General features: G+C 31.2%; 2 protein-coding genes across 3 annotated transcripts; one reads left to right on the top strand and one right to left on the bottom strand.

Annotated features, from left to right (window-relative positions):
- Positions 1-2,695: 2,695 nt before the first annotated feature.
- LOC124821317 (structural maintenance of chromosomes protein 3-like) lies at positions 2,696-12,760 on the bottom strand. The gene is made up of 13 exons (XM_088111341.1): positions 12,606-12,760; positions 12,068-12,116; positions 11,834-11,909; positions 11,138-11,176; positions 10,972-11,039; positions 10,799-10,870; positions 10,372-10,451; positions 10,158-10,236; positions 9,932-10,049; positions 7,217-7,392; positions 5,080-5,325; positions 4,876-4,994; positions 2,696-2,879 (listed from the first exon to the last, which is right to left on the bottom strand). The coding sequence occupies exons 2-13, from the start codon at positions 12,080-12,082 to the stop codon at positions 2,711-2,713; spliced, it is 1,257 nt and encodes a 418-aa protein (XP_087967467.1). The 5' UTR covers positions 12,083-12,116; positions 12,606-12,760; the 3' UTR covers positions 2,696-2,710.
- Positions 12,761-14,334: 1,574 nt separating this feature from the next.
- On the top strand, positions 14,335-19,361 carry LOC124821320 (uncharacterized). Of its 2 annotated transcripts, none has more exons than XM_088111985.1 (7): positions 14,335-14,493; positions 15,669-15,859; positions 15,980-16,060; positions 16,974-17,094; positions 18,025-18,339; positions 18,827-18,886; positions 19,101-19,361. In XM_088111985.1, exons 2-7 carry the CDS (start codon positions 15,669-15,671, stop codon positions 19,185-19,187), a joined length of 855 nt encoding a protein of 284 aa, XP_087968111.1. In that variant the 5' UTR covers positions 14,335-14,493; the 3' UTR covers positions 19,188-19,361. The 2 variants fall into 2 exon arrangements, with proteins under 2 accessions (XP_087968111.1, XP_087968113.1); XM_088111987.1 differs by lacking the exon at positions 14,335-14,493 and adding an exon at positions 14,598-14,939.
- The last annotated feature ends 7,114 nt before the right edge of the window (positions 19,362-26,475 follow it).

Below are 26,475 nucleotides of genomic sequence, written 5' to 3'. Positions count from 1 at the left end.
ACTCATTGATCAGAGATCTACCATAGGATAATGGTATCAGAGTTAGTCTCATCCTGGTGACTGAGAAGTACATTAGGAATTATTTATGTGCTACCACTGGATGGGGAGCACGTACTAATGTGGAAAGGATATTCATATATATATATGTTGCGCCACTCTTCACAAATCCTAAATAAATCAAGAGGCTATATAGTCTTTCAAGTCCTTGAAAGTAGTTATCACCTTCTAGTCAGTCCATATAAATGTCGAAACTAAAAACTAGACTCTAGTAACTGTTGATATGTAATGTATTTTGGTAGTAGGCTTTTTAGGAGCCTTCTGTTTTTGTTTATGCTGAACTACTATTCCTTTCTTATATAAGTATGATTAGTGATGTATTAGGGTTAAGAGAAAATTATAATGAAGTTTTTGGTTTCTCTCCCAACTCTTAAGTGTAATATCCATCTTTCACGTCAGTTCTTTATATGGATAATGTTAGTTAACAAAGTTCATTGACATCACACGTTAAATGATGGGTGAGTTGTCACCTGCCATGACAAATTCAGGCAAGGTGGCAACTAATATGTCACTTAACATGCCATATCAGCAAACTAACTCTATTAAAAAGGACAAATGCGAAAGAAAGGTCTCACTCTCTTATTACCAAATTTTAGTTTTGATGCTTTTAAGGACGTCGGCAACATTAAATGACAGGTCAATTGCCGCCTATCATGCCAAGTTGAGGCAAGGAGGCAACTAATATGTCACTGATCGTATCGCATCATCAAACTAAATCTATTACAAAGACAAATGTGAAAGATAGATCTTACTCTAGGTTAGTTTCGACGCTTTTAAGGATTGACAAGAAGGCAACATACAATTCATGTATCCGAAAAACCATTCAATCTTATTGAATAGATTTCCTTCTTCAATTACCCCCTTCTCCCTCTCCCCCACACTCATCCTCTTATCCTCTTTTCCTTCTTCCTTCTTAGTGTATATTGGTTTAATCTTCATGTTTGTTCATCTTACTTGAAAAAACAAGGAAGAAAAAGCAATGTATTCAACCTTCATTGGTGTGATTTTAATTTATGTATATATAGGAGTTACAAAGTAAGGTACGACACTTACCTTAAACCTTAACCCTAAAGTTCGATACATACAAAAGAAATAATATTAAAAGAACATCAATTTTTAACACTCACTCGCAAGCTTAAGCATACAAGTCATAGCCCAAAGATTGGAACATAGATCCTCTTAGAGATTTAGTTAGAATGTTAGTGAGTTGATCGTTAGAACTCAAACTCATTAATAAGATCCTTGCACAAGAACTTCTCTTTACCAAAATCACAATCAATCTTTGGATGTTTAATTCTCTCATAAACACCAGATTGGAGGCAATATGAAGAACATGATTGTAACAATATAACTTCATCTGCCCATTTTCAACAATCTTCAACTCTTGAAAGAGGTTACAATTAGCTAGGGCCATAGATTTATACACAACTTCTGCACTAGATCAAGTAACTACACTTTGTTTCTAACTTTTCTAAGATTCCATCCAAGGAATAAACAATATCTGGTGGTATATCTCCTACCAATGGGACAATCAGCCCAATCTACGTAATATCCAAAGACTTGAGTATTTCCTTTATTCTCCTATACCAATCATTGTCCCGAGGTCCTTTTATATATCTAAGAATCCAAATCATAGCATTTCAATGATCAATGTTGGCGTTCTGCATAAATTGAGTTACAACTCCCACCAGATAAGAAACATCAAGTCTTATTACAGTGAGATAAATGAGTATTTATTTGTACTAACCTCCTAAATCTCTATGGGTTTGGAAAAAGTTCAATTTGGTCTCTCATTAACTTCATATTTGAGTCCATATATCAATGGGCTTGCAATTTGCCATGCTTATCTCCCCCAAAAAAATAAAAAGCATATTGTCATTGTGAAATCATGACACCTTTGATTGCACCACTTCAATATCAAGAAATACTTTAGATAGCCCAGATCTTTGGTCCAAAAGTGGTAAAAATAAATGCTTTTTTAATTGAACAATTTTATTATTCTAATTTCCTATAATAACAATATCATCAACACAAACCATAAGATAATCACACTTCCGAAGAGAAGTATGACAACAAAACACTAAATGATTTGTCATGTTCGTTTCAATCCAAAAGTATATACAATTTTTTAGTGTAATAGTGGATATTATAGTTTTATATTTAGCTTTATTATGGAATTAAAATGTAGAATAAGTATGCTATTTATTGGTATTTTAACACTTTTTAACATTAAATATTCTGAATGTATAAGTTGTGCTTATGGAACCCCAAAGAGTTTACTTGAAATCTCAATTTTTACAACGATGATAGCCAAACAATGTTTCGGGATGGGGAGCCTCCCATGATTTTTAATTTTTTTTATTCCCTAATAACACACTGCATCTTAAATACGATCATTCACAAGATATAATCACCTTGTTATCAAAAGCTATCTAAAGAAGTTGGCAAAAGTAGGTAATAATTCTCCCAAATAGACATATGCATTCAATCTGTTAATCAGAAAAAACATTAATTAAAATAAGCATATACAACAGGGTAGGAAAATGATTTTGTTATCACACTTAAAATTAATAGAAATCAAGATTAAATAAAAACAGACATCTTCATGTCATGAATCTGTTAAAAGAGTGTTTAGGACAAAATTAATTAGAGCTCACATAGATAAATGAATACTTGCCTGCCCCTTATTTGAAGAATGCACTCGTTCAAGATCATCAATCTCCTTTTGAAGCCACTTATCACGAGCAGCTTTACTTGAAAACTGGGTAGCTCGACCTTGCTTTTGATAGAGTATACTGAGTTTCTTTTCACGCTCCATTATTCTAACAATTCATTTATTTAAGAGAAATACTGATTAGACCTGTTGAATATCCTCAATAAATGATAGAAATATGTGCCAAAACATATACTAGCTATAAACATGTAACAAATATTAAAGAATTGTAGAATGGGAATATTATGCGGGGTTGTTGGGTCAAGTTAGTTTGCCCTAAGCAAGCTGGCAAGTGACATCGAGTTATATTATCTCTGTTCTAACTTGTAACAGAATGCTAAGAGAATGAAATACACTTTTTCTTCTTTCAAAATTCTGTCTCTAAAACTCTTTGTAAACTTCGACACAGTTGGGTATCAATATCCTGGCCGAATACTGTACTCCATCTTCTTCCTCAAACACTGTCACTCATACCCAATCTCAAAGGAACTTAAGTCAAGTTAGTTCACCCTAACTAGCTGGCAAGTGACATTGAGTTATATAATCTCTGTTTTAACTTGTAACAGAACGCTAAGAGAATGAAATACTCTTTGTAAACTTTGACACAGTTGGGAACCAATATCCTGATGGCAGTATACTCTACTCTATCTTCTTCCTCAAAAAATGTCTCCCGCACTCGATCTCAAAGAAACTTAATGACAAGAATTTTCTCCTATGCCAACAACAAGTAGAACCTATAAGCCAGGCTAAATGACTTCAAGAATGTTGAATCAACATTTCTAAGTGACTAAGATTCATTTCTGATTTCTGAGTGAAGCCAACTGCAACGTTGCAAAAGTTAGTCCAGTGTACAAAGCCTAACAACAGCAGAAAATACTCTTATCACGGTTTCAGTCTTCACTTTATAGTTCCCTTCTCTCACAAGCCTTTTAGTGAGCAATGCATATCATGTTAAGGATAAAATTCTTGACTTTTTTCAAAAGCAATGCACAAAAGTACACAGCTGCATACAGAACTGCAATCTACAACACTCTCCTTCACATCAAAATGCTTGCTGATGCGCTTGCTTCAATTGCGATCCAATTTCACTTCAAGAACATATTTCAATTGTCAGAAGCAAGTGTAAACCTCTTCCTATTGAAGAAATCAATGTGTTATTCTTGCTCATTAAATGCAACTTCAGAAGTTTTTCCAGGAAGTTCTATATGATTTGCTAAAGTTCATCTTACTCGAGCACTGTCCAATTCTCCTAGTCACAACCACCTCTAAGAGGTCAGAGATTGTAATTCTTGCAGTCATTATTGCAGTAACTTCGCTAACATGCAATGCAAAGTATGCTTCAAATATGGTCATATTGCCTCAAAATGCTAACACATAAACAATCCTGTATTATTTCAGAATCTTGCATTACTTGGGTCTCCCAAAAACATAAGAAACCCCGCGTCAATATCAGTAACTCCAGCCCTGCGACCAGCACAGCCTGGTCCCCTAAGGTGCCTCACATCATATCAACTTGGATCCTTTATAAGGAAAGGACCAGATTCACATTAGTAATAGACATGGTCAGCATATTACCTCCTTCTGTTCTTACTTTCCCTCCCATCTTAAACTTACTGTCGTACTCCAATTACATAATTTGCTTATAACAAAAAACCTAGTGAGTAAATTTTCCGAAGACAACTGTATTTTTCAAGTGTCATGCTGATGGCTTGAACCAGTTTTCAAATCTACATTAGCATCCACATTCTCAAGTTTCTCTTTCTGCTAGGTGTATAATTTATAATTCCGTTTCTTGTGCTAACTCTTCAAATATAATATTTCCCCAGTCCCATCTTCAAATGGCTTTCACTATTATATTTCTTTTGTTGAAAGCAGTACAAGCATGTTAAAGATTAAAAAATATATTTTACTGTCCTATATCCTACCTAATCCAAGATTATAGCTAAATGAGACACTAAAAGAGATAAGATTATTCCAGTATAATAGAGTGCACTAAAATATGTAACTACCATGTTAAAGAGTCAAAGACAATAAACTAGGAGAGTTAGATTAGATACAGTGAGCTGATTCAAGCAAATAAACGATACATTCAACCATAAACATACTGCATGGCAATGTCTTTTTTCTGAATTTGATCCTCATGTAAGGGAATGATTTTGCCCAGTTCAATGGTTGAATCTTGAATTTCTTTCTCAAGTATCTCCAGTTGTCTTGCAGCATCTTCCTGAAAGCATGTAAGAAAAAGATGAGCCATGTACAAAACAATCCCATCAAAAACAACTCACAAAAGGTCTTCTTCAAATTAGTACCTTGGCTCGGATGTTTCCAGAGTTCTTCTCTTGCAAGTCTTTGACATCAAGCTCAAGTTCTGTGTGCTTCTTTAATGCAACTGTTCGTCGCTTTTCAATAGCTTCTTTTTCTTTGTTAAAGTTTTGAAGTTCTTTTGATACATCTTTTAATGTATTCTCTAAATCTTTGGATTTCTCATGGGCATCAAGAACATCATTATACTTTTTTGCTGATGTTTCAGAAACCTTGGCCCGAACATCTTCTATCTAAAACAAGGTGACAAGCATTCAATTATAGAAATCAGAATAACAGAAAAGGGATTAAAAATGTCTGAACAATAAATATTTGACACTCAATATTATGATTGACATAAGAATCAGCAGAGAAAATAAAAGTGTACAACTATAAACTCCAAATAATTGTATCAAGTATATAGCAGGCCTTTTACCAGTATTTATAGCAAGAAAGAGGAGCCAGGGATATCAAGGCAATTATGAATGGACCCCAGGGTCAAATTGAGAAATCAAAAGATAGAAAGTGAAATAGCACAGTGGACAACTGCCAGAACACCAATTGTGTAGAAGTTAGGGTTTTCCGTGAGGTGGATGACTTGGGAATAAAAGGAGAAGGAAAGCAGAAAGGAATCAGAGGAAAATGAAAAGAAGGAAATTTGAAATTGGAGGAAAAGTTGAGTTCGACAACAGTTCTGCATGTCACAACCCTCTAGACCATATGTGATTATCTTAACCAAAGTTTTCTAATTTAACTTTCATGTTATAATTTTATTTTCACTGTTTACAAGATTTCCTCTATTGGTCATCATCATTTATTCAAACTCGAAGCTCTATCATCAGAAAACTATTTTCACAGTAAAAATAAAAATGTTCTCAGTACAAAAAGTGACTTACAGATGTTAGCCTACTCCAATAATATTATATTATTATTATTAGTTATTTATAGTATACATTTGAAATATTAATATTCGGCACACAGTTTACAAACACTTGTGTTTATAATTGTACCGAACACATAACCCAATCTAACATGTCATTTCGATACCCAACACGAGTCTGTAGCAAAGTACCCAAACCCACACACAAAATTATAATATGGAGACATTTGTTTGAGTTTAGATCATTTTCAAGAATGTTGATAAGCATATATTAGCATTCCAATATTTATATCATGTTTTATACATATATTTCCATCTAAAAATTATTCTGACATATTTCTTAAATGAGAACTGTTCAAACATCGTTTAGATAAATAGGTATAGTTTATTTAAGGGTAATATTAGAATAAGTATTAAACATGAAGTAGTTGTACTGGAAACTACTACCTGCTACACAAATAAATTGTACCTAGTTCAGTACCGAGGTTATAGTTCATACTTTTCATCTTAAATCTTCCTTCTTCTCATTGCACCAAAATTCTATGGTTATAAATATGAGATCATAAGAGATGATTTCCAGCACTATAAAATGCATTGTCTCTTTTATTTCTCATTTATTTATCTTAAGTTGATACCAAAGCAGGTTGATCCCACTTTGCTAATCACAGTCTTTTCGGCATTGTGTCCATTGTTCGCTGTCGGCCACTATCTCAGATTTCTCCTGTGTCCACGGGATCTAGAGCGTCTCTTTAGATAACAACCAACCCAATCGGTCCCAGAAGCTTGTTCCACTCCTCACTTTTCAAACATTGTTGGTCCCGTGACACTCACATGCCACCTTCCTCTCACCCGAGACCAGTCCAATGCTCCAAATGAATCCTCTTCCTCAAGTTCTTCTCAATCATCAATCAAAACCATGGCTCCTAGTGATGATGATTCAACCTGGCCCATTGCCCATTGAAAAGGTACTCTTTCTATTAGTAATTCACATCCTATTTAGACTTTTTAGTTATCAAAAGTTGGCACCTTCCTTTTGTTCTTTCCAATCCTCGGTGACAATCCATGATTGCAGAGAGGCACACTCATGAAAACATAAATTGGCATATCCATAATAATTTATTTAAACTTTCATTGTCTTATCTTTAGTTATATACTTGTGATTTTGAAGAACCAAGCCAAAAGAATAATCACCAAAAATAAAAAACCAATAAGTCCAACAGTAAGAAATTGTGCAAATAATTATGAGATAACAATTAACCCGTAACCTCTGTAAGTTTCTGCTGAGCATCTTGAACTTCTTTGCTAAAAATAGCATATTCTAATGATTTTCTTTGTTTGTCAAGCTGTTGATATTTTCTAAGTTCCTCCTTTTCCTCATCTAGTTCTTTCAGCCTTTCATCTAAATACTGTACAACTTGGATTATTTGCTTTCTTTTGTTACCTGTATAACAGAAAAATGCATGAGAATAACAGGAATAATAAACACTATAAGTTGTAATAAACACTACAATGTGATACTTTATTTTCATATTATCCATTATTTACTAACAATGATGATATTAGCCCAATTTTTTTATTTTTAATATAAATATATTTTAATGCATAATCCTAAAATACTAAAATATGTGTTTGGAATCTTAAAAACTTCATACTAAATTATTCAGTTATAAACTTACAATATAAAATGTCTCTCACATAATAAAAATAGTTCTTTAATCTAATTATTACAAATCAAAATAATATTTTATACACCTTTTAATTCCTTATTGGAAGAACTTAATAGCAATTCTTAGAGGATTAAATTAATGCTACCTCTGGCCATATGTACAAGAAACTAAAGATGCTTTTCTATGTCAAAGAAACAATGACTCTTTTTCAAACCTACCTGGTATTAAATTTCTCTTATTCCCATAATTTATTGTAAAGTTCATTTATTAGGTATTCACTTATTCTATATAAAAAGTAGGGCACTCACTACATCAAACATTTAACAATAAGGGTATACTTGGAATAAAAATTGAATTTATGCTATCATTAATCGAAAAACTAACCTAGCCACTTTTATTGATCTTGATGTATTAGTTATTTCTTTTTCACATATATAATTATCAAGCAAATAGAAAATTAACGTTTCATTCCTAAAAAAATGTTAAAGTATTAAGTTTGAAAATTTAATTTATAATTTACTATAATTTTCATATTACATCAAGTACACACGTACATGCATACATATACACATATATACATACATATGAAATGATTGATTAAAAAATAAATTATGTCTCCCTAGCCTAAACCAAAGAATTCTTTTCACAAGTAAAAAAACGTATTAATCTAATCAAACTTAATTTAAATTGAATTTCGTCGAAAGAAATTTAAAGGTAAGAATTTGAAGGCTATTAAAATCTCTTTTTACTCTCATCCCATCAGGATACTTTAAACCAATGAATATATTTATTCATTAATTAATAGTAATCAATTTAATTCAAATAAATTAACAAAATTTTATTTTACAATCCATTTGATTGATCATAATTTTAACATTATAACTACAATTAGTTCTAAACTCAAAGATAGAAAATTTTGAATACATTCAAATGCAACTAACAGTTTAATTAACCTTCACTACTTTTGAGTTGTTTCAAAAAAAAAATCTTATTGCATTGAATAAATAATTTACAATATACATGAAAATTACATAAAAACAATTTAATCTATAACAATATATAATGGGGATTCCCTCATTTGCCAATAATCTATAATAATATATAACGGTTATCCCCCATTTGGTGTACATATATTGTTTTCCTATTTTACTTCTAATAATTTTTAAGTCACAATGCAAAATTCAAAACCGATGTAAAAAAGCAAAAAATAAAATAAAATATGGTGGAGAAAAAATAAGAAATAGCAAAGAGACTAACATGTAGTGGGAATCCTCCGTACAATTAAGCTTTATAAGTTTAGAATGTTTGATTCTATATAATTAAACCTTTTATTATAACATAACTTCAATAAAATGTAGAATAAATATATATTTAATCATCATATTTTCACATAAATAAAATCACATAAAATAGAAAATAATATATATATATATATATATAGAAAGTTATAAGCCAGATTATTAAAAAATGCAGACACATGTAGCATTGAATCAAACAAGTTCTCAATGTGTTTCTTTTGTCAATGCCTAGTAAAAATAAAATTCAAATACATTACGAATATAAAAATCAAGTATAATAAAATAAATTATCAAATTCTTCTATTGAAACTTTCAAGAATTTGTATCTATACCATTAATAAAGGGGATTCTCCTTTTTGATGTCCAAAACTTTTTCAGTTTTACCCTTTTAGTAACTACTTTTTTGAATTCGAATAATTACTCATAATAAAAAAACCATTTACACAATAAAATAATTACCTATAATAGAATTATAAGAATAATTTATTTTTATAATTACCTTTTTGTGAAATTTATTTTATAGTTTATTAATATTTTTTATTCCAATAATTAAAAATCATTTTATAGTTTAATAAAGATTTTGCTATAATAAGAAAAAAGTGGACACACATGGGCATAGTGCATGTGTTTCCACTAGTGTACTAACTAGCTGATACTAATCATATCTACACAACAATTCAGTTTTATAATAAACTTGTAAAATTTGTCAGGTCTGGCAAGTATGAATCTACAGCTAAGTAAAGAAAGTACTAAATGGACATTATGTTAATGTATATATTCATTGTTCTTTATTTGATGTGTGTGTGTAAGAATATGATATTTCATTAAAAATCATAATCCATTTCTTAACTCCAGAATTTAGAAAAGAAAATTATGAGAAAGTGTCATGTGGTAACTTTAGAAGAATAACCCTATCATTATACGTAGATTAGAAATCATGAACTCAAAAACTGAATGATAAATAAATAGGAAAGACTAGATAAATCATAAACTTAAAATAAAATCATGAACTTGCCAGTTTCCTGCATTATTTTCAAACTTTCACGGCGCCTCTCCTCATAAACTCTAGTACCACCTATTTCCTTCAGCAAGTCCAGTCGTTCAGAGTCTTTCATCAAGGTTAATGATGCTATCTACACAATATATAAATGGAACAAGTTTAGAAATCAACTTCAAAGTGTTTGAATATAACAACAATAAACCCCAAACCAAATTCAAGTACTGCCACCAAGAGCCAATACCTTTCCTTGTTGTACAACATAATAAGGATTTGAACGGGAGAACCCAGCACTCTCCAGCAAGTTCATCACTTCAGTTTTCCTGCAGATAGTATATGATGCTTAGAATCAGAGTAAATACTCATATGACCAAATAAAATAAGATAAAATAGGTAATTTTTCTCAATAGTAAAAATAAAAGCAAACTACATTTGACACATCGCTCTATTTAACTCACGTTATGTGTTTTCCATCAAGAAAATACTCATCCTTTTTTAAACCAATAGTCCGACGCAATCGCACTTCCTCCTTGTCAACCTATTCACCCAACACAGATAGATGCTAAGATAGAGCATATTTTATCAAGCAAAAATCACTATTGCCACAAAAAATAAAGCACATTTGGTCTGACAAAAAAGTAAAAGGGAATCAGTTCAAAGCAGTGCAATTATTACATCAACAACCACTAACAAAATTTTACAGTTTAAGCTGAAAAGGTTATTTAATTGAAATTGTGGTGTAGAAGCTCTGTGAAACAAAAAACACAGCAAATCACGTCATTAATTGTATTACTTCTCAGCTAGTACAAAATATGCACCATCAAATAAATATGAAATCATGATATTGATCACTAGAATAACAAGTTATTATCCTCAACATATTACCGGGATACGGTTGTCTGAATTATCAAAGACAATCTCCACAAAAGCAGATAAAACTTGGTGTCCAGCTCCTTCCTGTGCACAAAGAATAATTTATTTAAGCATATTCAAAATCTATAGGTGATTATTTATAGGCGACAACTACAAGTATAAATAATGGATGAAGTGTGACATACATGGAGTAGTGCCTGTCGATCTTCACCACGTAGGTTTTGAAAGAGATCACTTAATACAAAACGGATGGCTACAAAAGAAAAAAAAAGGTGTAGCAAAGTGAAGATCAGAGATTTGGCTGTAGTTACTTCCAAATTGCACACGGAAGAAACGGTGATCATTTTTTACCATGAAAAAAGTTTGTCTTCCCAGATCCATTAGCACCAACTGCAAAAATAAAAAATTAACAGATATATTAAATTACAAATAAATACAATTTAGATGCGTTCATCATTTGAGCTGAAAGAAAAGATGATGTTCATCTTTAAAATATAATTTAAGAAAAAGGAATGATGTGTAAGAGTTGAAAAAACTAAGGAAGTAATGAAAAGGAAGGTAATGAAGAGAGCAAATAATGCATTTATGCCAAAAATACCGCATGTGCCCTTTACCTTGGTGTGAGAACGTATCAGCTAATAATCAAGTACTACCGAATCATAACATTGTTATCAGTTTTACAATAAAATTCTTCTTACATATCCTTCACTTTTTTTATGGGTAGTCTTTCATCACAGTATTGACGAATAACCTTCTTTCTTAGATATCTACTAATAAGTACTATTATATGTATATTTGCAACAATAAATAATTTACTAATTTTGATGATAAATATGAACTATTATTATATCTACCTTATTACGTAGTCTAAGAAAATATGTCTGAATTCAAATAAGAATCGACCAAACACCTTTTTATGTTGATTTACATGTTGCATTTCGCTGTCATCATAACATGTTACGAATGAAATGCCCACATCATACATGCCGAAGAGTTTCCAGAATCAATAGAAGATAGGATCTAAAAAATTGTCAATAAAATTATTACCAACACAGTTCACTTTAGAGCTGAAAGGCTCTGTGGAAATTTGCTCTCGATAACTCTTAAAACCTTCGATCACAACCTAAAAGCACAAACAAGCAAATATTAGCATAATATGTGGTATCTGTGACAGAGGAAGTGTTTATGAATCATAATACAAAACAGAATCTAGTCAAATCTAATATACTTTATCTCACCGTGAAAAGTGAATTAAATAAACAAACTCCAAAATTAAATTACCTGTTTGATGTACATGTTCAAAGTGTCATAACCGTACTTTTACCCGCAACTACAAAAGCAAATGAAAAAAATTCCATAAGCACAATCACATTACAACCACGCCACAGTACTGTACACGCTTCCTTGAGTCACAACAACGGTTTTTTTATAAAACAGAAGACAAGGAACTATCAATCACGATAGCATTAAAAAAAATATAATTAAGCATATTCATAGGAAGTCACTGCAGCTATCACAGAGTCAGAGATGAAATGACCGAATCCTCCACACGTACTAGTTCAAATGGAAATTCAAAAATCAATACAATTTGACTTCCAAACCACAAAACATACTGTTACAATGAACAATCTAGGGCAAAATCGGGGTATAAAGAGTTTTAGCAGTGAAATCAAAGTACAAGAACAGGGAAATTCAAACGAAGTCAACTCCGTGAATGGTATTAGGGTTTTGAGGAGCAAAAACTGTGATTGCGGACAAGAAAGAGAAGCAGAAGCATACGAATAATTTGTATGAGTTTAAGAGAGCGAAAAAAGAGTACCTGAGAATGTTTAGTGAGAAAGGAGTGGTTGTCGCAAAAGTTGAAGTTGGAGCGATCAGTTTGGGTTGCAAACTTTAATATCGTTTGGTCCGAGAGTGGGCGTGGAGGGAAAGGAAAAGTGAAAAAGAATATAATTTGAGAAAATGTTGCACGACATGTTTCCTTCATAGTTCTTAATTTCAGAAAAAGAAAAGGCAAAACTTATTTAAATAAAAAAATTGAAAAATAAAAACTATTATATATTAGTGGAATAATAGACAATATGAGCTCTATATCCACGTTTTTAGGATAATAAAATAATTATTATAGTCAATATTAAAATAAAAAATATTACAAAAGTAATTTTATTTAGAATTTTATTGTGAGTAATTTTTTAATAGATAATGAAATTAGTTATGATTGAAATTAACAATTATTAGAATAATTAATAAGTTTGTATTCCTATACTTTAGAATTACATATCTATATCATACATTCTTATTATTTAAAATGACAGGTTTATCTTCCATATCTCAGCTATATATTCCTATAATTTATAATTTCAGATTTAATTTCTACACTATCTCTTATGTATACAATAAATATTTTACATTCTTAAATTCTTATCTTACTTTTTTTATTGTCTGTTTGAAGTTTGACCCTTTTATAATTTCAGATTTAATTTGTACAATATCTCTTATGTATACAATCAATATTTTACATTCTTAATTCTTATCTTACTTAATTTTTTTTGTCTGTTTTGAAGTTTGATCCTTTTATTCTTAAATACATATAAAGAATAGGAGGAAAAAAAATTATTTTAACTTATCATATGTCCTAACTCTTAAATATATTATTGAATATATTGGAACAAAACTTATAATTTTATGACATGATTATTTATTTCTTTAATGATTTACTTCAAAATTACGAAACCAAGAGAATTCAAACAGTGAAATCATTTCAGAAAACATACTTAACATCAATATGTTATACTATGAAAATCTCTAGGTTGATAACTCTTTTTTGTACTTGTATATTTCTTGTCAACTTTTTTTGTGTAAAACTTTTAGTCAAGAAATACTTATAATTTTTGCTATGCATATTAATTTATAAGAATTTTTTATCAATTATCTTGCAAAAATATTTTGTATAAAATTCTGGTGAATTTTACATTAGTGTTACTATTATTTATTTGATTTCGCGGATTAAAAGAAGCAAGAAAAGTTGCTGATTTTTTAAAGTTTTTAATGCATATTTTTTTGGAAAAAACAATTGGTAAATAAACTTTATAATATTTTAAAATTTACTGGAAATCTACAATCTATTTGTAGTTTTCCTATGAATAATATTTTTTCTTACAAAAAAAATAAAATATAGATTATTTTTTAAAGTAATTATAATCATTTTATTAATTTTTTATATATTTGCTTTATGTATTTAAATCGTAAAACACTTTTTAAATATTTTAATCTTAAATATTTATTTAATCAAAATTGATAGCCTATATTTTCATTTTATTTAAATATTTCTATTGAAAATTATCATAAACTACTAATATTATTAATACATATAAAATTCTAATGTAATTTTTTATGAGATAATCTTATATGATAAATAAATAAAAAAAAGATACGTAATGATAAATATAAATTATTTTTATATTCATTCAATTAACAGTTATTGAAAATTATTGAAACCTTTGGAACATTTTTTTATTATGAAGTGTTCATGAGTAAATACAATACTTTCAATTGGAAACACAGTAGCAAAAACTCAACCTACAGGCTCATCGCGAGGTTTTTTCTATTATTGCTGCTAGAACCATACCGAATCTTCTGCACTTCGGAAGATTCAAGTTTCAGTCTCTTTGTCTCTTTTCTATTGTACTTCGGAAGCAACTTATTAGGTAAATTTATTCAGGAATACTCATGGAAATATGCTTTTCTTCACGTTTTTTATATGAAGATTCATTGAGATGAGTACTATCCTTCTCAGGAAGATTTGCCAGTAGTTTTATTGGCATTTACCATTTGTTAGGCTTTCCTTTTTACCTTTTCGCTATTGGAACATTGTTGCATACGATGCTGTATTTCATTTTTTATTTGGCATTTAGATTATGAATTTTGAAGTATCAAATATGTATTTGTCATAAATATTGCTGTGTAATTCATAATTTTGCAAGTTTCTGCAATGCATTCTACTTACTTTAGAATTTTCACCTTCTCACTACATCTTTGAAATCTGGTCTCAGTGCGCTCACTCTCATTCTTGTTTCTTGTTGTTTTCGCTCCCAACTCACTCTCACTCACGCTCACTCACAACTCATACGCTCTCTGTTTACGATTTTCACAAGTTCGGTATTGATTTTCATAGGTTCAGTATAAATCGTGTTTGGCATTCGATTATCACTTGCCCACGATCAGATAGAGTTTTTTCGCATTTACTTTGATTTTATTTGGATTTCATTTTCATTTGTGGTTTGATTGTATTTAGTTTTTCGTCTGTGTGTGACCTGCCACTTCTAGGGTTTTGTTTTGTTTCATGACGTGAAGTCTTGACTTTCGTGTAATTCAAAGGGTAGGTGCTTTGTATTTAGTTCACGTTAAGATTGGTATATATGTAAGCAAACTCAAGTGCACCCGTAAGAATTCAGATTTTTTGCAGGGCAATTTTTTTTTTCTTCAGCAAAATTCTGTCTGCAGTTTTAAGAAATCAGAGATTCTTTCGATCAAATTAATATTATTCTTCTGTTTTAAGTGGAGATATTGGCAATGAAAACGCTCTAGTTTATTCATTTGCGAGACTCTGAATCTTTATCATCTTAGATTTTGAATTCTCAAACTTGCAGAGTTTTAACTTGATTTAGTTTTCCATTTTTCCCACTACTTCAATCCCATAGGCGAGAGAAGCAGTAAAAGTTGTCTGGTTACATGATTTGGTGATCTCTACTCTTATTCCGATTCTTACCTTTTGCTTATTAACCTTTTTTTTTTTGTTTCTTTGGTTCAATCTTACAAAACTAATGGTTTAATATCCGAGGTAATTATTGTTTTCGAAGCATGATTCGATGCATTTTTGCAGATGAAGGTGAAAAAGCAGAAGAGACATAGAAAAACTTTGACTTTTTACACTGCGTGCTTTGCTTTTCGGAAGCCTTTCAAGGTTTTATGTGATGGGACATTTGTGCACCACCTTCTTGTGAATCGAATAACCCCTGCTGACATCGCACTTGGCAATATCCTCAGTGCTACTGTCAAACTCTACACTACCAGGTTCCTCTCTCTTTTTGTGTCAAGATTTATTTCTATAAATTGTTATTGTTTTTGTTGGGATTGGATCTTTTTGTTTTTGTTTTTTACTTTGCTTAGGGATTTTTGATGAAGATGATGCAGGTGTGTTCTGGATGAGTTGAAGCGACTTGGTAGCTCATATTCGGAGACTCTGGAGGCGGCTCATAAACTCATAGTTGCTAGGTAATTACACTGCTCTAGCACATATGATGTGATGTGGATTGTTTCATTAGTTTTACTGTTTCAATGAATGTATTTCATGCACAATGAATGATAACTGAATGCAAATAACTCAGACCGTTTGGATTTATGCTTGTTTTGGTCACTAAACCCTTGGATTAAATAGACCCTTGGTCTAGTTCTCTATCATAACTAGACCCTTGGATTAAATACCCTGGACAATGACTGGAATAGCTAAAATATTTGATACTCGTTGGGAATGCGGATGCAAGACTCTACTACTTAAATTATTATTTGATTCTATTAGAATGTATAGATTATCCTTTAGATTCTGTTTCCCATTTTCCCCTTTCTCTTAGGACTAATGGTCATATCATAATTGCGTTGGAATATATCATATCATTTAAGTTAATTTTAATTTCATGGTATTTTGTCCTTATCTCTCCCCCTTCCATACCTAATTAACTAACTTAAGTACCCTAATGTCAGAGGGTAATTGTATGCAGCCTTTCCCTAGCATAGGTAAAGAGGTTGTGGTTGGATTTGAGCCCACAACCAACTGGCCAAATGAGCCAACTCACTACTCTATAAGAAAAATTTATGTAGTGCAGGTTGGAGGGTCATTCTTTAAAACAACTGAGACTTTGGACGTTGACCCTACTCTGTGAAGTGTCAAAGTGACGTTGACTCTACTTTGAACTTGAGTCCACGAGAAAAATAACGGATGTGGTGCTTTTATGAAAATTTCAATACAGAATAATAGTTAGAGTATTATTAATTGTACTCTCTGACCACTGTATTTTTTTTTTTATATTTTAAATTCATCCTAAACTTGTTAGGATGAGCACTTGATGTTATTTTAATACTTTGACTGCTGGTTTGTCTGTTGAAATGTTTGACTCCAACCAATTTGCAGATGTGAGCATGATAAATGTGTGAGTGCAGATGTATGCATCAAGGAGGTTGTTGGAGAAAACAATTCTGAACATTTCTTTGTTGCTAGTCAGGACACTGAACTCCGGAAAAAGTTGCAAGAGGTTTGCATCATATATTATTTGTTTGAAAAGTTGATTCCAATTATTAGATACGTTTTTCATTTTAGTATTGTCTTTGTAATCATGGTAATATTTTTATATAAATGTTGAATTATTTTTTGTATAATATCCAATCATAATTATCTCTCCTATTGGACTTAAAATACATTTATCTTGGTATTAGATTTTTTGTAGCGGGCTCATTATCTGAGAAAAACTTTGTGTGAAAATCTTGGTTTGTGGGAATGAGGTGGATTTGAATTGAACAACAATATAATGTTACCGAATATGGAATATTGGTCATTTGATGAGCTTAGTGTTTAGTTGACATTTACATAATCTTGAAGTTATCCAAACAACCAATTTGAAGGTGGAACTACTTTAAATCCAAGATTGTGACACTATTTGAAAATAGTTGATATTTGAAGTGTGTAAAACAAGATACTGTCTTGTCTAGAGTGTCTGCCTTATCCCGGTACTTATTTTTTATACTTCTTGACACAGACTCAATGAATACCTCATTTACTATTATCTCTCTCGCATTTCTAATCTCGTTCAATCAATACCCTGTGTTGCATCACCTTGCCTGAAGCATCTTCGTACTGAGGTTGCGGATTTAGCCATTTGGAATAGTTGTCTCTAATTAGAACGGTTGAATAGAATTTTCTTTAACATCTTGATGCCTTGGCATCTATAATTTTTTTTATTTCTAAGTTTTAATGTGTTTCATTTGGTTCCTAATTTTCTTATAAATGATATATTATCATTATTTTATGCACCTCTTTGGTGTGATATTCTCACCAAAAGAAAAAATAGAAAACTTGTGCATATTTTTGTCTAAAATCTGTTCAAGTGCTATAATGCTTTTAAAGGCTGCAAGATGTGAAGAATTGTACCTTCTTACATATTATTCTTTTTAAATACTTGTATCAGGTACCTGGTGTGCCTCTCATATATGGTCTCAGAAATGCTCTTTTTCTTGAATCCCCATCTGCATTTCAACGACAGTATGTCAAAACTTCTGAAGAAGGACGGTTGCATATGACTGAGAAAGAGTACAAGATATTGAAGCATAAGGTGATGAATAGACTGACGGACGAGGAAGCTAACAATTCGATTACTGAAATAATGGAAAATGTAGATTCAGGATATCAGACCACAAATATTCAGGCAGTTAAAAGTAGTACTGCTACAAAGAATCGGATGGAAATCAAGGATAAACCTCAGTTCAAGAGAGAAAAAGCTAAGGTTATAATTTAAGCTTGTGCTTTATCTTTTTTCTTATTTTTTTCATTTAAAAAAAAAAAAGCCTAATCACACGGTCCTAAGAAAACATATGGTCAATGTATTATTTCCGTTGTGTGCAATTATGTGGTTTTATCATGTATATTAGGCGTGTCACCTTCATGGCCTATTTCTTGTCAATGGAAAACAAAGTATTGTGAGGCATTTTCAATTGTGTTTTATCATGTATATTGGGCCTGTCATCTTCATGACATATTTCTTGCAATGGAAAACAAAGTATTTTCATGCATTAAGGTTATTTATGGAAAGTTTGACAATATGCAGGCATTCCTTAACAGGAAATGTTGGCGACATTGTTTTAGGAAAGATTGATGACCAAAGTATTTACGTTAATTACTGGGAAAGATTCTTATACTATATTACTTCTAACAGTTTATGATTTCCATTTAGTATTCTTGTAGTTTGGTAACAGTGCTTTTAAACTTTGCAGGGTCCAAACCCACTTTCGTGCAAGAAGAAAAGTAAAAGCCAAAACATTGATCTTTCGAAGGTAGGGGTTGCAATTTCTATTTATTTTTTAATGTGAGCACATACACTTGGCTTGGAAATCTTGGAGTTAATTGTTTCAACTTTTATGTAAATCATTGGATGAGTTTAGTTTATGTTGATGTATCAGTCATTCAGATTAAAATCATATAATTTATGCTATACTTTTTTGAAATTTTTTTTCCACATTTTGTTACACGTTGCTTTTTTTTTTGCAGGAAGCTAAAGGAGACAATGCACCGAAGAGAAGTAGGAAAAGGAAAAGGTCACGTAAAGGGAATATGCCTACAGAAGGAGGCAGTTAGGTTGATTTATTTTATACTTTGACAAAAAAAGAACTTCTTGACTTCACTTTTTAAATATTAGATTTTATAGTCTTTCAATTTTGCCATTTGCGTATGTATGGACTTCGAAATAGCTAATGATTAGTCAAAATGGGTTTGAATATTATTTAAATGAATTATATCTGAATTGTCTAAGGTTTTGAATATTAAGTCTTTGTTGAGGAGATTTTATCTAACTATTACTGCGGGTTAATAAGTTTTAAATTCATTTTAAATTTGAAAGATTTTAACTAAGTTTAAATTTTCATTTTAGTAAGTATCTAAAAAATTTATACTTTTGCAAGAGTTTCTATCTATTAATTTTGTTAACTATTATCTTATATTGTTATTGATAATGTGTTTCTATATACAAAATAAAAAATGATATACTTAACTTTTAAGATTGTTAGAATAAAGTCCAATATATTTCTATTTTTTTTTTTGGTTTTATAATAAAGTATAATATATCATTTTTAAATATATGTGAATGTTTCATTTAATTTACAAAGGCATAGTATTTTGTATGCCAATCTTGGATAGATGATAGAGAGAAGGCATTGCGTTTTGCACGCGAATTATAAGACCATATAATGTATTTTTAAGTTTAAACTTGGATAATCATAACCTGAAAAAGTACTTCTCTAACGTCTTATAATGATTAGAAAAAGACTATCAATGATTCTTTCTTCTTATCTTCTAGATACTTTTGAAAAAGAAAAGTTGATGAAATTAGTGATTCTTGTGTTCTTGATGAGAAATTCATTTAACCCTAGTTTTTTTAGAAATAACACTCTTGTATTCATAAGTTATATAGAAGGGTAAATTATATTTATATTTGTTGAAGGACATTGTCTTTTCTTTTGGTTAGTAAGCCTATGGCCTTTTATATCACAATGCTTGTGATATGATTGTTTAACCACGAGTAAGTACAATTCAAAGAATATTTGGTGTTTTATCTTTAAGTGATTAAGATTTAAACAATATTTTGTTTGATAAATAAGAAGTGATTTTGTTTGATAAATATTCAATAGCTTTTAATAATAAATGAATTAAAATGACAAACTTAGTAACAATATCATTTGATAACAACTTCTCTCTAATAAAATGATAATCAATTTCTATGTGTTTTGTTTTTTCATAAAACATTTGATTAGAGGCAATGTGAAGGGCGACTTGATTATCACAAAATAACTTCATCTGCTTATTTTCACAAAATTTCAATTCTTGAAGGAGTTGTCTAATCCTCACAAGTTAGCATGTAGTCATGGATTGATATTCAACTTCAACACTAGATCAAACAACAACATTTTGTTTCTTACTTTTCCAAGATACAAGGTTCCTTCCAAGTAATACACAATATCCTATGGTAGATCTTCTATCAATTGGACAATCAACCCAATATGCATCACAATATCCTTCCACTTGAGTGCTTCCCTTGTCCTCATACAACAATCCCTATCATGGGTTCCCTTTTACATATGAGAATGCGAATAACTACATTCCAATGATCAACATGTAGATTTTGCATAAATTGACTCATAACTCCCACCGGATAAGAAAGATCAGGTATTGTTATGGTAAGACAGATGAGTATTCCAATCAGCCTTCTATATCTATCTAAGTTTGTGAAAAGTTCACATTGGTCTCTCATTAACTTTTTATTTGAGTCCATATGACTATCAATGGGCTTGCAATTTATTAGGCTTGTTTCCTCCAAAATATTGAAAGCATACTTTTCTTTGTGAAATGATGACACATTCTTTTGATTGTCTCACTTCAATACTAAAAAAATATTTTAGCCAACACAGATCTTTGTTCTGAAAGTGGTTGAACAAATTATTCTTTAGTTGAGCAATTCTAGTGACGTCATTTCCTGTAATGACATTATTATCAACATAAACCATAAGATAAACACATTTATTAGGAGAAGAGTGACCATAAATTATTGAATGATCCACCTCACATCGTTTTAATCCAAAATTCTGCACAACCCAATTAAATTTACCAAACCAAGCTCGAGGTGGTTGCTTCAAACCATAGATGGAACAATGTAATTTACAAACTAACTCATACCCCCCTTAAGCAACAAACCTAGAAGGTTGCTCCATGTATATCTCTTCTTCTAGATCACCATGAAGAAATGCATTTTTAATGTCCAACTGCTAAAAGGGTCATTGACGAATGACAATCATAGCAAGCAAAATACGAACAATATTAGTTTTAGCCATAGGAGAAAAGGTATCACAATAGTCGAGGTCATAGACTTGAGTATACCCTTAGCTACTAGACGATCGATTGCACCAGTAGGATCAAACTTAATAGCATAGGCCCATCTATAACCAACAGACATCTTACCAGGAGGAAGAGGAACAATGTCTCAAGTGTCATTGTGTTCAAGTGTCTACATTTCATCAATCATAGCTTGTCGCCATCTAAGATGACTAAGTGCCTCATGAACATTATTAGGAACCTTAATGGAAGATAAGGAGGAAATAAAGGAAAAATATGGAGGAGACAAATGATGATAACTCAAAAAATTATAAATAGGATAAGGATTACGAGTAGAGTGAATACCTTTCCAAAGGGAAATAAGCCAATTACTATCCAGGTCAAGAGAGGGTAAGGAGGATGAAGGATCCATGGTATGAGAATCTGATGGAGGAGGATCTGATTCTCGAGGATCTTCAGTGTTCTGAGTTTGAGATTGTATCTGACAATGATATGTGAAAAAAGGTGGAGGAACAATGTCATTTACATTTTGAGTTTAAGGTAAAAAAGCAGGAGTAACTAAGGGATCACATAATGGTAGAGGAAACATTTGTTGAACACATGAATGATCCCCATGGAGGAAAAGAAAAAAGGTGTATCCTTAAAGAATGTGACATCAACAGGCATATAATACCTCTCGATTGAGGGAGAATAACATTTGACCCTTTCTAAAGGCGAGAGTATCCCAAAAAGACACACTTAATAGCTTTTGCAGAGAGTTTATCAAGACTTGGAGAAACATTATGAACAAAACAAGTATACCCAAATATACGAGGAAAAGATATGGTATAAAGGGTCATTTGGAAAAATGATAGAGTGAGGGACTTTATTCTCAAAAGAGAAAGAAGACATCTTATTGATCAGAAAATAGGTAATGAGGATTGCATCACCCCAATGATGAATAAGAGCATTAGTATTCAACACTAGGCAACATGCAATTTCAATGAGATGTCTATTCTTTCTATCTGCAATGTCATTTTTGTTTTGAAGTGTTTGGACATGTTGACTAGTGTAAAATTCCTTGGGAAGATAAGAATGAAGAAAATGATGCAGAAAAATATTCCTTAGTATTATCACTTTTGAAGATTTTAATTGTCTTCCCAAGTTCGTTCTTAATTTCATTAAAAAAGGACACAAATATAGCCAAAAGTTCATATCTCACTTTCATTAAATACACACAAGTACATTGAAAGAATTCATTAATGAAGGTTACAAAATAATTAAAACCAAAAGAAGTAACGTGACTTGGTCCCCAAATATTAGAGTGAATAGTTAAAAGAAAAAATTACATCATGTCTTAGACTTTTTAAGATAGGAATATCTAACATGTTTTTATAACTGACAAGACTCACAATGTAAGACTTGAATGTATTTGAGACTTGAAACCATCATTTTAAACTTGGATAAGCTTGGGTGGCCCAACCAATCATGCAAAAAATTTGGGGATGAAGTTGCGAAACAAGAAACTAAGGAGTTAGGTTTTAAGAAATAAAGTCCTCATGACTCGTGTCCTCAAATAAGACAACTCGTACTATGTTTGTGTATAATAAAGAAATTAGCAAAAAAGATTACAGAACAATTTAAGGAACAAGTCAATTGACTCAAAGAGATTAAATTGTAAGGACAATGAAGAATATACAAAACAAAATTCAAATTTAGTGAAAGAGATAAGGAAACTTTGCCCATTCCTCGAGATTTCACTTTGGATCCATTAACAACGGTAATGAAATGAGGAATTTTCGGAGAGGACATGGAAGAAAATGAAAGAATGTTACCAGAGATATAATTTGAGGCACCTGAGACAAGAATCCATGGACTGTAACCTTTCACAAATTGAGAGATGCAGACAGTTGACACATTTGCCATTGAGGAGAGTTGACCAAGATTCAGACTTATAGCTCAAAAACTCTCGGTACTCTTCATAAAAAATTCTAAATTCTGAATTATCAGATTTAGACACATGAGCGGCTTTGTCTGGAAAGCCATGCAAGGAATAACATTTATCTTAGGTATGAACCATTCTCTTACACGTTGAGGATGTCCACTTCGACCACCACATCCCCCTCAGTTGATCATACCTCCCCCTCTTCCTCGTGGTGCCATTATTGCTGATGTTTCAATAATATCACTTAAATTCTCGTCTTTTACCAATGTAGGTATCGGAAGAAGTCTAGTAACTAAGCCATCCATCGATGGGAGTTAAAACTTGATCATGTACATGATCAAAATTTGAGTGTGAACTTTTAAGAATTAGGACCATGTAATGCTTGTCAAGCTTTTTGTTGATACTTTCTAATGAATCAACTACAAAGAAGTTCTTTAACTCTTCTGCCGCAACCCTAACTTTTGCTATATGGTAAATCATATCATGGTTGACTTGTTTGAGAGAACCTACTCTTTAGGTTGCATCGAAAAGACATTGTACATCATTAGCAAAAATATCTTATGCCCTTTTCCAAAAAGAGGAGCATGTCTTATAGGGTTTTAAGATATTTAGAACCTCTTGCTCGACCGATTTCCATAAAACAACACATAACTGAAAGTCTAGTTTATGTCATCGAGATTTTTCTTCAACTGGGACCATAGAAACATCTTGTTCAAGGTGATTATAGTGTCCTTGATCAAGAAATCAAAATTCCACAGTAGAAGACCGTGATAAATAACTTTTCCAATTGATTTTTGCAGACATAATGATAGGGGTAGCAAATAAGGAGGAATTAATTCAAGTAGAAGAGGTCATTCTAATATTGTGAGAAGAAACATGACTTAGGGTTCCAAATAACTTGAGGGAGGAAACCCTGAGTATTAGCCCTAACCAACAAAACTGAGAAACAATAACCAAAACACACTTAGGAAGCATCGGCAAGACGAACGACAATGGTGCGCTGTAACTCTGATTGAGAAGGCGACACGTGAGGAACACGTGCTCGAAACTGGTTGGAGAGAAGCGGCACGTAGCGACACATGTAGAGGCTTTTGAGGAAGGGGCCACTAAGGTTGGGCCGCGCTTCTAAAGGACACCTAACCCTTGACTTTGCCGAAAAAAGCGTCGGTTGACAACAGCGACGATGACAGACAGTAATGGTGACAATGGTGGACAACAACGACGAACAACAAAAATGATATAAATCACAATGCTAACTATATACAAGAAAGATACAAAAGTTTAGCTCTTGATACCATTGAAGAGTTTAGAAAGACAAAAAAGTTTTATTTCACTTCAAAAATTTGATACAACTTATTACTGCATGAATAAAAGACCGTAGTTTTGAAAAGCAAAAAGATGAAAAACTCCTCACAAAACCCTAAAAGTAAAATCCTTTACATAAATATTAATAATAACAAACACATTACATTTCTAACATGTTTTATAGACCAAATCTAGTGTATACTTTTTTATATCAACAATACTTAATTAAAATATATGAAATTTGATAAATTTTATTGTAACAGTTTCTTTTTATACATTAGCTGTAGCATTATTAATGTTAAATATTTACTTTTAATATTATTTCAAGTATGTAGAGTGGATAGCATAACATTTCCTCTTCATATACAATAACAAAAAATTAATTTATTAGTATGTTTCAATTACTTCATTCTTTTATATTAACATGTATCAATCATGTCAACTCTGTAATAATATTTTTAATTTTATATTAAAAGAATTATTAAGTACGATTTAAATAAAAAATCAATCCACCTTATCAAAATTTAAATAAAGTAATTTAAAGGTAACCTTATGTTTTTATTATTTTCATGTTAGCAGAATAATAAAATTATTATTATTATTATTATTATTCATAATTATAATTTATAACATTTTTATAATATTAATTGTTTAAATTAAATGATAATAATAGTAGTTAATTAAAATATTTAATATTTTATATAAAGATAATTTTAAAATAGTAAGTACTTATTATTATTACACATAATGCCCATAAATTTAAATTAAATATTAATAATCACTTATCATAATAACTTCATTCCTATTAAAAAATAAATTTATAAAATTTCAGAACTTTATATGTAATTTTTTAAATTATGAAAAATATATTAAATATTATGGTTGATAATATGAAATAATATTACTTCAAACTATTAAATTTAAAACAAAAAGAACAGGGTATTTTGTATTAACTTGGTACTGACAAAGGTGATTTCTCCTCCTATCCGTTCTTAATATCTTACCCTTTTGTAAGCTAAACCAAGCTCTCCTCCGTGCTTGATCGTGACGGCGGTGCCTCGACTTGGTTGCTTTCGATCTTTCTTTGTTTCATCCCGCAACCCGTTCGTCTCCGCTCTACTCCGCCAGTAAACCCGTCAGAACTTTCGTCCGCTGTCATCCGTGTGAGAAACTTACATCACATCCGCGTGATTTCTGTGAGTTATTTTGCCTCTTCTAGGGTTTTTGAAGGACATTTTCTTTTTCTTCAGCCAAATTCCGTTTGCAGGTTTTAAGAAATCAGAAATTATTTTTCTATTTGGTATCAATCAAATTAATATTATTCTTCTGTAATATATATATGGGTGATGTATGCTTAATGTTAGATAAATAATGTCCCTAAGCATGGATGGGTTTGGGTTATATGTTATGTGAGTGGCATATTGCATCAGCATATAGTCGTCTAAATCAAAAGTTTGCACTTTGATCATAATTGAACACCTTGACACCTTTTGCTTGCCGAATTAACTGTTCCTTCCCTTACCAGAAAAGAAATACGGTTTTAGGTTCATAATTGTAAGTTTTTTAAACTGCAGTGTAATACTCAAGCTTGTGTGTCGGTGACACTTTCACTTTCAGTACTTTCAGTTCAAGCGTCCATGTCATTATTCTTGATATTTTGAATGAGAGAAATATAACTTATGGTAACATAACAACCACCATAATTCTTGCTTGACAGCATTTGCCTTAAGGACTAGAACAAGTCCCTCTCTGGTACTGTAATGACAGGGTATGATCATGTACCCAATTTCTTTGCTCAAATCACACTCATAA

Source organism: Vigna umbellata, chromosome 4 (genome assembly GCF_029865625.1).
Source record: "Vigna umbellata cultivar VRB3 chromosome 4, Vumbellata_1.0, whole genome shotgun sequence".
In the NCBI taxonomy this organism is placed as follows: domain Eukaryota; kingdom Viridiplantae; phylum Streptophyta; class Magnoliopsida; order Fabales; family Fabaceae; genus Vigna; species Vigna umbellata.
The sequence above is the reverse complement of the archived record's forward strand: the minus strand, read 5'-3'. Positions and strand labels throughout refer to the sequence as shown.